Source organism: Agelaius tricolor, unplaced genomic scaffold (assembly GCF_023055355.1).
Source record: "Agelaius tricolor isolate 1412-34295 unplaced genomic scaffold, bAgeTri1.0.p SCAF_11, whole genome shotgun sequence".
NCBI lineage: Eukaryota > Metazoa > Chordata > Aves > Passeriformes > Icteridae > Agelaius > Agelaius tricolor.
The window spans coordinates 24,694,368-24,708,027 of NW_027269271.1; the positions used below are offsets into that span (position 1 = coordinate 24,694,368).

Genomic DNA, 13,660 nt, shown 5'->3' on the forward strand with positions numbered 1-13,660 from the left:
AGGTATCTGTTACAAACTACTGTAAACATGTCAATCAGAGCCTCATTCCTAGTGAACTTCCCCCAGGGGCAGTGATGGGAAACAAAATGGAAAAGCAATCCAAGAAATATATGCAAGAAATTACTGAACTCCTGTGGTGAAAAATGGTCTAACCAGTCCCCTGCAGATGCCTCCAGCAAACAAAACCCCAGCTGGTCTAGAGCTGCCCCACTGCTCTGCAGTGCTCAGGCAGTATGGCCAAAGAGCTGCTGAACTTCACCCACCACTGCCTGGCTCTGTCCTGACATCTCTGCAATGCCCATTCCCTTCACCTTTTATCCAGAGCCCTTGCACAGTTGCACCCCACTGACTTTCATCTTTGCTGTAGCAATGACTAAATAATAAATAAAAGCTATTTTGTGCAGAAAACACAAAGGTGGGGTTTTCAAAGAAATTTAGGAGCAAGCACAAAAATGATCTGTTGATTTATCAACAGAATTGGCTATTGTAAGCAGTGAACAGTATTGATTCTGAAAATCAGCCACAGCAGGTTCATCATACAATTTCAAGGTAGGAGATGTAATTATATGCTGGTATTATGTAACAGGTGAATCAAATATTTATTAGGATATACTTAATAGTGCATAACTGGGTACTACCTGATGCTGAGCCTTATTCATAACATCAAGTTGCATCCAAAACACAAAACCAGAAAGATCAGAAGTACCAGCCCATAACAGACCTAAACAGTGAAGTACCAGCAGTGTTGATGGAGCTTCCCTCAAAACAGCACATGAGCAAAGCTGGCTCAGCATATTCAAGTTTTCACTGAATACAATGGATTTTTTACAATTTCACTGCAGACAGGTTTCACAGCTCTGTTTGTAATATCTGACAGCACTGGTCAGCCAGCAGCTGGCTTAGAGCTTGGTAGCACTGGAACATACCCAGGCACACCTTTTACCTTCTATGCTGTAACATCCCAGCCCATCCATCCCACAGGAGCAAGAAGCAGAGGTATTTATTCCTGAAAGGTGCATTTACTCACATCTCTCCTTGGAAAGGTGCCCAGCAGCTTGTACTCCTCCCAAGGATATCCCTTGGAAGCTACAAAATCAAAGACAACCTGCAGCTTGCTGCTGGCCAGGAAACGCCGCTCAAAGAATTCTCCGCTGGGCGTCCGGATGCGGAGTTTGCTGACAGACTCAGTGCTCTCCTCCTTGGGCTCGGGGGGCAAGGACTGCTCCAGAGACAGCCTGATGGCCTGGGGAAGGAAAAACAACCATTTTTTCCAATGCCAGCAAGAGAAGAAAGGGAGAAAGCTTTTCTATTTATTTCTTCTAGAACTTCAAGATGTGTTGCAGTGCTCCAGAGCCTTTATATCTCAATGACAAAATAATTTTTATTCACTCCTTAATAACAGCCCACCAGACAACTAATTAAAATAAATCCTTCTTTATAACACATATTATTAGGTCTACAGTTAATGCACGATGGGATACGTAATTTAATCATTTGGCAGAAAGCCTTGGAAAAAAATTGAATGAGAGAATAATTGTCAAGTGGCCAATTGCTTCCTTAAAGGGTAGAAATTAAAAGGCAGTAAAAGTATTTCTTTAAAAGCACTTGTCAAATTGTCTTCCTCTTGCAATGGTAATTGACCATTTGCAGTACACTGGACCCTTAATGGCAGTTCTGAGTGAAAAGAAATATATGCAAGAAATTTACTATAAATAAACTGAAACACCGTTGAAAGATGCAATTAAAAATGCCATGAATGTACAGTAGATACACAGACTGCATGTAGAAGTAGGAATCATTAAAGAAGAAAACTGGGAGAAGAGAAATGGGAGCTTGAAGATTTAAAGGTGGTGTGGTAGTAGTATTTGTAAGAAGATGGTTCTAAGTACAGGTGAAAACATTTTCTGCAACAACTTGCATGAAATCAGCCCTCAAATTGCAATGACACTACATGACAGTCATGTAGTGACTGTCTTCCTGCTAACACTGCTGATGTCAAGACTTTAAGGGCAGGACCCAGGTCTGTGTTCTCTGTTCTCTGTCTCTGTGAGTTGCTACAGCACCAATATTTTGATTATATATATATATTTTTAATACAAAATCAATGGCTAACATTAGACTGCTGAATGAGGTGGGTTTGATTTTCAAGGGCATTCTTGGTACTCATGGGCAGCATCAGCATCTGTCAAAAATTTGATCGTACTCAGAAGCAGCTCTGTTACAATATCATCTCACTTAAGGTAGCACTTAAAGTGAAGGTAAATGAATGGAAGAAGCAGCACAAACAGACTGCCTGCCCCAAAATGTGCCTAAAAGGCAATTTTTCAAACTGAAGAGGCAGTCAGGCAGGGATTTACCCTTTTCCAAGGAACTTTCAGTATACACAGTTGCTATTTATGCCTTTGAAAACCTCCCCAAGGTCATTTAGTAAAAGAAACTGATAGAGGGTGATTACACTGCAGGGAAAGGACTGGGCAGAAGCAAGATTACAAAGGCTTTTAAATAGTCTACTTCTTACACACACACCTCTGAGCAAATTATATCTCAGTATAAATATTTATACATAGAACTTCAGTTCATTTTTGCTCATCTACTATGAGATTATATTTTAAATAGATTCTATTTTAATTTTCTCCCTCTCCATTCTCAACCACCTGCTTACTATCTCGCTGTTTTGACATTTCCCCACACAGTATAACAACAGATGCTACATTATTTACTGAACCCAATCAATTATATTATAGAAAAATAAACAACAGTAGCTCATTAGAGCTCCTTCCTTTGTGCAAAGAGTGCGTTGCTCCCCAAAGTAACCACTCAACAAAACATGGCAATTTACAATGGATATTCTGTACCAGCAAACCAAGTCACAAAACAACGACATGATGGATCACATTAAAAACTCTTGGACCTGAACAAGCAATTTCAGTTTGTTGATAAAAACGTGTTCAGTATGTGAAGAGCTCAATAGTCAGATTTTAAAATACAAACTGAACATAAAGCCACTTCTGTAAGTAAACACTGTTGCAAAACAATTCAGTCCAAGTAATCTGTATACTTGAAAATGGGGAGTGTTAGTAAACATTATTGTTAAAATCCCTTTTGTTCTACTAAGCAAACAGATCCCATTATTTTCATTACTGCACTCTGCATTAAAACAGGGAAGCCTAGGTATATTTTGGTAACACGGGCCAATGTTGCAGCCTTTGCATAAGAAAACCATTTCCAAAAGGTCAAGGTATCAGAAAAGGCTCAGGAGCAGATATAATGAAGCAGAAATAATTATTGTTTTGTTACTATGCATGCAAAATAACTTAGAAAAAAAAAAAAACATATTTCTTGCTTGAGCCTGAGTGTGAGCTGATGGTGAGCCCGTTCCTGCTACACTGGATTCATGTTCAGCTGCTGTTAACCTCACAGAATTGCCATCTCACAGCCAGTTGAGACTGTGCAAGAGGCTGCAGGAGCCTCTGAGAGGCACTGGGACCCTCAGATTTATTAAATGAGAGAATCTACAAAATAATAGTTTGAGGAACACAGTACTCTTCACAGCACAGGCTTTCTGTTTTCTTACAGAGGCCTAGAGATATAAAGTACTTGTTTAAACCAAATTTTCATTCTAAGGAAGATTCAGTAGAAGACTGTTCAGAAAATGTTTAAGTCCCACAGATTTCAAAATTCTGGATTTTATTTTCTTAGGTTTTTTTTTTTTAGTAAGTGGATTGTCTCCCAAATAAAATTTGGTAACTTGTTTGATCAGAATTGCAGGTAGGCTTTGTGCTACTTCCTGGAAAAAATGAAAGGGCTCCATGTTTTTAAAAGGAGTGGCTGCAGAAAACAGGTTTTTTCTGCAGCCACTCAGAGCCTCCCAAAGATTCCAGCATTTAAGAAGCTCATTTCACAAATCTACTGTGAGCAGGTCCATCTAATACCTGGTTGTATTTGAGACCAGATGATAAAACAGAAGAGCCATTAAACAGTGGATGAAAATTATTTAGCTGTACTTTTTTTGTTTCACAGATATATAGTAAGAAATCAATAACAGTAAAGAAAATTGATGACATGAAAAGTATGTTTTGAATTGAAGCTGCAGTGTGTGGTGTGTTGAATGGCAGTTTCAGTGCTCATAAGCTCAATGAATTCACAAAGTTATCAGAAAAGGTAAAACATCCCACCTCACGCTCCTCCTCCTGTTCTTTCCGGATCTGTTCCAAGCGAAACTGCTCTGCCATTTCTCTCTCTTGTGCTTCCCTCTAACAAACACAAAGGGCAATCCCACATAAATATGTGATAAATAAAAATGCAAAGAAAATTTTCAAAGAAATTAATATAAGAGATAGGATATTTATTAAGCAATATTTTCCTGCCATTCCTTTCCCAAACAAAGCCAGGACAGGTTTAGCTAAAAGATGTAGTCAAGTCTAGTCCTAGTGGCTTTGTCTGGTGCCACTTTACAACAGGGGGGACTTTAGAGTCTCATGTTCAGAGCACAACTGGAGGCAGGCAGTCCCCTGCAGCACAGAGAATTCCCAAACTCCAGAGGGTTCCCATCCCATGGGTCACTGTCCCTGCACACACCTTGGCTCTGTCAGCCTCCAGCGAGATGCGGTACGCCTCGTCCTGCTCTCTCTTCACATTTTCTCTGGCTTCACGTTCATCCTAAAAGTAAAAGATAAGAAAAAAATAAATCAAATAGTGGATCAGTATGATAAATATCTTTATGTTCCTCAGCACTCTTTAATCCCAGTGACTTCAACATCACTCACCTACCACGAGGAGAAACACATTCCGAGATGCCTCAAGGGTGACTGTTGCTTTAGAAATTCTGACTACCTGAAGCTTTGATTCAGTTGCCAGGTAAGGGAATGGTAATTAGCCCTGGCCTGAGGGCTGGATGAGGCACCCAGGCTCTGCACTGAGGGCCATGGCAGGCACAGAGCCCTGGGGAGGCACAGCCTCCAATGGTGGGGTCACTGCAGGGGAATATGGGCTGGAGTTGGGGGGGATTTCCCTCCTGCACCCAACAGTTTGGATGGTTTTGTAACAGGGAAGTGTGGTTTAGGTGCTGAGACTGGATTTTCATTGGCTCTCTACTCAGACTGACAGTGGGTAATGGCTGTTTCTGACAGAGAAAGCCCAATCCCAGGTCCTTCCTGGGTCAGAAACCCCTCAGCAGGGTCCATCCAGGGTCATGACTATCAAACATCATCCAGAAGCCTCAATTCACAGTGCTGAATATTATACAAAGATGGGAAAGTAGCAGGTCCTGCTCTGAAGTATCTCAAATGGACAGATGAAGGCAAGGAAGGAACAGGAGGTTACCATGCCAGCAAAAAGTATCCTATCAACAATCACAGCACAAAAAAATAAAGGTTTACCAAAACCAAACAAATGACAAAGCAAGGCATCATCCACACAGTGGAGGATCAAAGAGTGAATATCCCCAAAAGCTGGAATAACTGCACTGGGGTGATATCAAATAAAGCAAAATGTACAATCAATAGCTTCATACTCTGCCTCTGAAGCAGAGACAGTGGCTGCTCCCCTGTGCTTACTTGTCTTACATCTCATAATTCCCCCCAGAGCCCTGCAGAGGCTGCACTGGTTCCTACAAAAATCAATAGGATTTAGCTGTGAGACTGCTGGTGGGCCCAGCAGGGTCTCCCCTGCAGTTCCCAGTAACACAGCACCTGCACTGGGGCAATCTGTCCTGTGTTTCACAGAAATTAAAGTCGACTACCTACTGCTTCTTGAAGAATTATATAATCTTCCTATTCAGCTGCAACGTTTATTCCACATAAAAGAATCATTTTGTTAAGTGATCAATTTTCCCCTCAAAACATCATTTGGCAAAAACTCAATTCTGAATGGAAGGAGCTCATGCTAACTGTAATTATCACAACATACAAACATGCCAAGATGTTCCTCAAAAAAACCCTCTAACATCTCAGTGGTTAAATCTCTAAAGTAGAATGCAAACATAGGAGGAAAGGACAAACTGCAGGGAAAATGATACAATTTCCACTTGGAAAGTAGCAAAATCTTTCCAGACTAAATTCTTCTTCCTTACAGAAAAGGACCCAAAGTTATTGTACAATCAGTGTGTCCTGAATTTCATTCCAAGATTTAGAAACCATCACTTTATTCAGCAGAACCAAAACATGAGTAGAAGTAATTTTTGTAAAATGCAAAAAAAGGACAATAACCACCAAATAACCCTTCCCCTTCCTGGCTACTGTGGACATTGATAAATTTTAGGTACTCTGCTCAGGGAACTTGAACCTGATAGCAAAAACTACCCTACATGAATATTCAATTTTTGAGATGAGGGGGAGTTGAAATAATTAAACAGCCCCATTTTTATGTTTTCCAAATATGAGGAGAGCTTGTTGAATACACAGAGGTTTTCCCAATTCTTCTCACAGATGGAACATAACAGTAAAGAAAAAAAATTGTCCTATTTATACTGAGACTTTCCATAAGCATCCTGAAAATTTATCTTAGAATAGTGAGAACCAAAATAACCCTTCCAAATCAGCTCACTAGAGGAAGATGACTTCAGGTTATCTGCCAGAGGACAAGCCCTTAAAAATATTTAGAATTATTTCAGAGAGAACTTACTCAAGTTTTATGTTTTTTGACTCCATGTATCACACCAAATCCACACATTGAATTTCAAAGGCCACACAAGTCCAGTAATGCCCAAAAGAACTTTGAAAGATTAGATACAACTATTGCAACTACAGGCTCTTCTCCATCAAAGGTTGCTAGCAACTAAAATAGTGTTACTGTAGTTTATTTAAAAAAAATTAAAGAAAACTACTGATGTTACAGATTCTACAACTAGAATTGAAACATGAATTCCAGACATTAAAAAAAAAAAAAGTTAAAATGCTTTCTTCCCTATTCATTGCAGTTTTCATCATCCTAGAAGTGGATTATGAAAAAGATGTCAGGAATGTCAAGAATTACCACGCATGACTGCCTGGTCCTCATAGAAATATGTGAACCACATCTAAAAGTAAATGACTGGGCCACTGAGCCCTACACCTCATTGAAATAATACTGTTCTTACTGAAACAGACCTTAAAAACAAACCTGGAATCCAGAGCTCTTTGGGTAAGCAGCAGATGTAATCCCATGCAATGCCTCTTTGTACCTACTTTTGTGTTAATGCTTCTGTTTGCTAACACTGCTCACATCAACAGGAACCAACTCCTCCAGAGATTTTACGGCTAAAGTCTGGTATTGTTTGGTGCAGAGTTACACCTTGGACAAATTTTAAACATTACACAAAGCAGTAATGCAGTTTCTTATTTTACTCATCTCTTCCTCTACAGAAGGATGAGGATGCTTCAAGTTCACCAGAAAGCAACAAAAGAAACTCACAGTAGTGACAGGATAAGTGAAAGAAAATATTTTGCAGAGAATCTTCCACTGCACTAACAAAGAACACGTCAAGAGTAATCATGCCACTAATAATTAATATAAAAAAATCAGAATTGTTATCCATGAATAAAATTTGAGGCAGCTGACAACTTTCCTGTTAGACCCTACATAAATTGCAGTCATCACCGATGGAACATCACTAAATGCATCCCCACAGTGCTTTTGCAATGAAGGCAGAACTGGCACCTTCCTTATTCAAGAAATCAAAGTATAAACAGACATGGCTTATCCTGGGTCACTTAAAAAGCCTTCATTGGAAACAGAGGAATTCCACAGCAGTGACTGAAGGCTGGTGTGAATGCAAACCATCCACATCCCAAGGGTTTGGGGCTTGAGACAAGGGGACAACACTCCCTGGCACCTCAAAAGGGGAGAAGTCAGAGATTTCTGCTTTTCTGCTTTGACAATGAGACAATGGGAGGACATACATTCAATGGAAGGTTATGAAATCTGAAAAAATTTGATTTTATTCACAGAATATATTCTTCAGCTATGACTTTACTTTGCTATTCTGCTTCTTAGAGATGCAGTCAACCCAAAAATACCAAATACTTATGAGATAGCTACAATTGAGCAGAGAAAACCTTCTCCTGAGGAATATCCAGTGCATCAAGACTAAGAAAAACTGACAGATAAAATTAAGAGGAAATTTGGGATAACTCTTTCATATAATTATTTCCTAAACCATTTGTTGAAGTTAATCCTGAAATACCTAGTGACAGGAATTTTCAGATGTAGGATGATGGACAAAGAGTGGTTCTTGACTGAATTTAGGACAGCAGATTCTACAAGTTAAAAATATTCCACTTTTTGAATGGGATATTTTGCTGGAAAAGTCAGCATTGGCCCTTCTGGGATTTTTTCCCCTATTTATTATTGTCATTTCTGAAGGTAGGATTTAATGATTTAACCCCAGGAATCAGCCTTGCACCTGATTTATCTCATGGAGCTGTGTTTTATTATTCCCAACTGCCCTTTGGGATCAGTTTTACTGTGAAGTGAAACTGGACAAGACAGAACTTGAGAAGATACCCAGGAGCAGAAGACATTTCTCAGAGCACTAGTGAGTAAAGGGCTATTACAAGAAAGAAAGAAAGAGAGAAAAAAGTGTATTTACAAATGCTGAATGCCCATCTAAAAGACAGCTCATTTCACTGAACCACTCCTGAAATTAAAATCTGCAAATGCTTAAGGCTATTCATGGAAGCGTTAAAGAGAAACACCCCTTTGTCCAAACAAACCAGTGCAAGAAAGGCATTAATTTGACTCACTAAGATGACAGACTTGCACATTGTATAACTTAAACATACATGATGGGGAATATATGGCAGGAAAAAGTGTACACAGAGTGTGCTGGGTGCATGGGAACGACAAGGACAAAGCAAATGGATGTTTTAGTGGTGGCAGAACCACAGGAGGAGGCAGGATGGGGCAGGGTGAGGGGCAGAGCAGCACAGAACCACCACAGGATCCTGCCTGTCCACACTGAAGGCTGAAAGCTCAACTACAGATTCCAGTTTTGGAATTAATTCAAGTGACAAAAAGAAAACCAAACCCAAAATCTTCAAGGAGTCCTGCAGTGCCTTTCTGTGAGAAAAGAGCCAGCCAGTCCTGATACATTTGCCCAGCTGGGCTGAATATTCACTGACTGGAGCCACCAACACGTACACCCTAAAATCCACTGGGACTAAAGATATTTTATCTCCCTTCTTTCTTTCTTTCCTCTGCCATTGCCTTGCACTTTGCCAAGGCTCTAACCATGCTGTAAACCCTTGAAGGCAGCACTTGCACCCACTGGGTTGTGTACAGCCAAGTGCTCCATGGGAATGCTCAATGGGCTGCTATCATATTACAAACACAAAATCAGAAAATTTAATCAAACAAATTTTGATTACTGTAGTTTAATTAGTTATAACTAGTAATAATTAGTAAATGTGCTAATTAGATTCTTGAGGGGTTAAATCCCAATCTTTGCTAGATGGCTGTCATCACCATAATGCTTTTGTGCTTTGGAATTTAATGAATTTCGTGTATTCTCATAATCTCTTGTTGTGCAAACACTATACACCATGATACACATGACAGTGTTCCATGGAACACGGATTACCCAAGGTATTCAGATGCCTGATTTCTACTGATTTACATCAGAGCTTCAGTCCCCAGCAGAAATTTCAGAGGTCTCTTGCAGAGCTGATGGAAGCACTTCCTCTACATTTGACAGCAGTGAGGCAGAACAGGAAGAAAAGACATGGTGATGGCAGGCTTCTCACAGCACAGCTATGAAAATATCACTTGGTCACTAAAGCCCCAAAGTGCTGTGACAGGGAAAAGAGAAAAAAGAATTTATGCTGCCATTTTGGAGTTTTGGTTTTCCTTCACGTGTTTTTTAAATCCCCATCCAGATATTGATAAGGAAGGACCTATGTTTTCCTCAAGCTCTAGAAGTATCTAGGAAAGAGATGTCAGCCACAAACAGAGATTAAAGATGGTGACTCTGCAGGCCTACAATTTTCTACAGCTTATCTTCAGTCAGAGTCTGTTTACAGCAGTTTTTTCAGTTTAAAAATTCTTAAGTGTCTCTCTTTGACACTACAGAGCAGTTGTGCTGGCAGACATAGTTTAAAGTGAATGAAAGGTTTCAGTTGGTATTTGTAAAAATAAGAAGGTCTCTGAAGCAACTGTGGGTATTTCCACCTTGATGTCTAACCCAAGAGCAGGAGTGCCGGTGTTGCACAATGACAAAAATAAACACGACCAGAGACCTACTGTTACTTAAATGTGGACAAGTTGGACCAGCTGTGTAACAGTCATTTCTTTTACAGTAATAAATGTTGACAGCAAAAATAAAAAATGCATTACTGAGGCATCATCAAATGAGCCCCATCATTACATGGAAACTCCGCCCTGTATAAGCTTGTCAAAAAGTGTTACTGTAATCCTTTGAGAAGCCTCCTCCTCAGGCAATGAAGAAAAAATGTTGAGGATCAGCCCAGAACAGGTGTGTTGTGCTGTAATGCCAGGATTTAATCACAGATCTCTTCACATTAATCTCACAAAGGAACTAACTCGGATCTATTCGGGCCCATCACGCCACACTGAGATGATTATTTAACTATCCAACTAAAGCAAGCAAGCTCACAGGGCGTTTAAAAATGGACATTCCAGGCCGTAGAATATTTTACAACTATTGTTTTCCTAAGCCCAGCACCAGGCATTGACACTTAAGAGGAACTGATACTCAAGAGGAACTGATACTACACACTCTTTTCAAAGTCAGTGCCTGAAAAATCTCAGTGCACACCTTGATGAACAGCGGCACAGCCTGGTTATCCCTGCTCTGAGACACCCTCTCTTGCTTACAGGAGAAACTCCTTAATGACCTTTACTCCCTCTGCAAAACCCCACTGCCTGAGCAGTAGCTCGGGTGTCAACTCCTGTAGTGGTGACCAGGGGAGAAAGCATGGTTAGAAAAAGAAAATATGTGCATCAGATGCAGGAATCACCAGTGCAGCTGCAGAATAACTCTGCATACACAGCTTGAGGTTGGACTTCAGTCCCCAGACCTGACTGCACTGGGAAAGGTGGGGCTGTATCCTGGCCAAGAGGTTTCACTGGTGATGGTCACTGAATCCACAACTGAATTATCCATTAGCCACTTCTAATCACAAGAGCCCTGTGAGCTCATCAGTGTTCTGCTAATCCAATTTTGCTGTTTGTGGCTTATTCTTACAGCAATTTTAGGAGCAAAATTATAAAAACAGACACCTAGACTGTGTATGTACAATGGCACATCAACAGCATGGTCCAAAAGAGGCAGGAGGTTTCCAAAATGTCATCTGGCCAACACAGCAACAGCTCATGATTGACCCAGAACCCTGGAGAGGCAGGGAAAAGAATGGGACAGCAGACTGATCTCCCTTGGAAACTTGGGAGAGAAAACAGGTGCAGAAGTTATACACCAGGATGTTGGGTTACCATGAGTACACATGTGCATCCCAATGCTTTTAAGGTATTTCTTTGGAGATTATGTAAGAGTACAACACAAAATCTAAAAATTAAATCCAACTGCTAGTTAAGTGATGGTATTTTAGCACTTGACACTAAAAAAATATGCAAGAGATTTGCCCCATTAAAATCTTATGAGGCTAAATTGGTAAATTTTACCAATACACGGATACAAAAGCACAGGATTTAGCTAAGCACACTATTATTGCCAGCAGCTAATGAGGTGGCTCACTCAGGTGAGGTAAGTTGGTAAAGCTGTTCTGAGCATCCCACCTACACCCCCAGCAGGTGCTCAGTGACAGGGAGCTGCCTGTAGCCACAGCCACCATCAGCTGAACACCTGGAGCAGCAGCTGGAGTGGGACCAGTCCTCCTGTACACAAATAACCATCAGAGGGCACTGCAAAACACACTGTGCCAAAGAGGATTGTGCAATGGCTGTGCTGGAAGCTTTCATGTGCATGAGAATTTCAGCTGCATAAACTCACTCATTGCTGGCTTCGTGCTGTCCTTTACAAATGTTTCCAGTTCTGCTTCTCTCTCACACACACTTCTGTTTACAGCAATGCTACACTGATGACTCCTCTTTTTAAAGCACAAAAGAATTTTCTGCTTATCTTCCTGTGGTTTTATGATGCCTTATTGTTGCTATTAAGAAAACAGTAACAGAAACCGGACTCTGTATCCTGTTTGCTATTGTAATATTTGGGAAAAACTTGCACCAACTGCAGTAAGATCTTAAGAAAGAAAAGGTGTTGATGTTTGAACACTTGAAGTTGTCAAGTACAAGGCTTACAAGAAAGCTACATGTTATGTAGCTAACCACAAAAAGGCAATATTTTGTTTTCAGGCTGAAGCCCTCTATTGAGTACAGACTGCTTGTCAAATACTCCCTCTCTGGAATAGTAATTTCATAAAGCAAGGTTATTTTTTGTTTTGAAAACTTCCTGCTTCAAAGGCAAAGTGTCTGAGATCACCTTTTCAGTGTGCTTGTAACGACTGGAGCCAAGGTGTAAGTAAATATCCCAGTTGTGTATAGAACCCATAGTGTCTGGAAAGCTGCCCCCAAAGTTTATGAAATTTTCCATCACTTTTCTGAATGTCAAAGTGTGTTAGAAAAAGCTCCTGTTGGGAAGAAATGTCACTGGTGCTTTCAGTGACAGAAAAACAAAAGACTACAGAAGAATTGGACAAAGGTAGATATTGGAGAAATGTATAAAAATCGATTTTCCATTTTCCCTGGATAGGAAGGGCACTTGGGGAAAGAAACCAGGAGTCAACAATCCCATGTGGGGACTGGACAGTCACTGTCACTGCTCTTGGCCACCCAGGGAAGGACAAAGAGCAGCCCAGGACAGGAGCCAGTTCCTGGTTCTGGGTCTGATGTCCTGTTCCTCTCCTATCACTTCTACTTTCTTCCCCTATCCCTTGTTTGCTCCTATCTCTCTGACTTTATGTGCTTTTGTTTCCCTCAGTTTTCTTCCTTTTTATCAGCTTGTATAGTTTTTAATTCTCAACCTCTCTTGGAGCTCATCTGTGATGTAAATTTCACCTTCTTACTAAAGCATTAAAAAACCTCCCATACTCAAGACACTCCTGTTAAAATGCAATAAAAAATTTAGTTATTTTTTTGCCTTGGATTTTTGTTGTAATCCTCATATTTAAATTTGTGTTCAGTATTAACAAAATTAAAGTCGATTTCTTTACCAATGAATTACAGGTAACATAAATAAAGAAGAAAAAGTGAATGACAGATATTGTGCAGATAATGTGCCTTCATATTATAGTCAGTACTAATGAGATACAAGATTTAAATGTGAAGAATGTGTTTTGTGAATTATTGTCAATCAATGTCTATACAACAGGATAAGAATAATCTTGAATGGCAACACACCTATTATTACAAATTCCTAAGAACTTCATTACTTAAAAATGTCACTCTTAATTTATAGAGTAACAGATAAAGATCTTTCAGCTGTGTAACTCACTTTGTCTGCTTCTGTGTAATTGAAACACAGGTTTTGAGAAGTCTTGTCATCATTTATGCATTCTGCATCATTCTGAGTGGTGGTTCAGTACTGGTGTACTGGTTGAAGTTGGTTTCAGCTCCCTTTTAAACAGACATATCCCATTTAAGACATATTAATCTATTTTTGTTTTCTACCTATGACCTGGAGCTGGTCAGTGGCAAAAAATCTGATAATTTG

The 13,660-nt window shown here is 40.0% G+C and overlaps 1 protein-coding gene across 1 annotated transcript in view; it reads right to left on the minus strand.

Moving 5' to 3' along the window:
- FAF1 (Fas associated factor 1) overlaps positions 1-13,660 on the minus strand; it is a 147,874-nt gene that overhangs the window by 14,326 nt on the left and 119,888 nt on the right. The window contains exons 16-18 of the mRNA XM_071436706.1: positions 4,579-4,659; positions 4,176-4,253; positions 1,028-1,243 (exon numbers count right to left, since the gene is read on the minus strand). Coding sequence (XP_071292807.1) covers positions 1,028-1,243; positions 4,176-4,253; positions 4,579-4,659 — 375 coding nt within the window. The remainder of the gene's footprint in view (positions 1-1,027; positions 1,244-4,175; positions 4,254-4,578; positions 4,660-13,660) is intronic.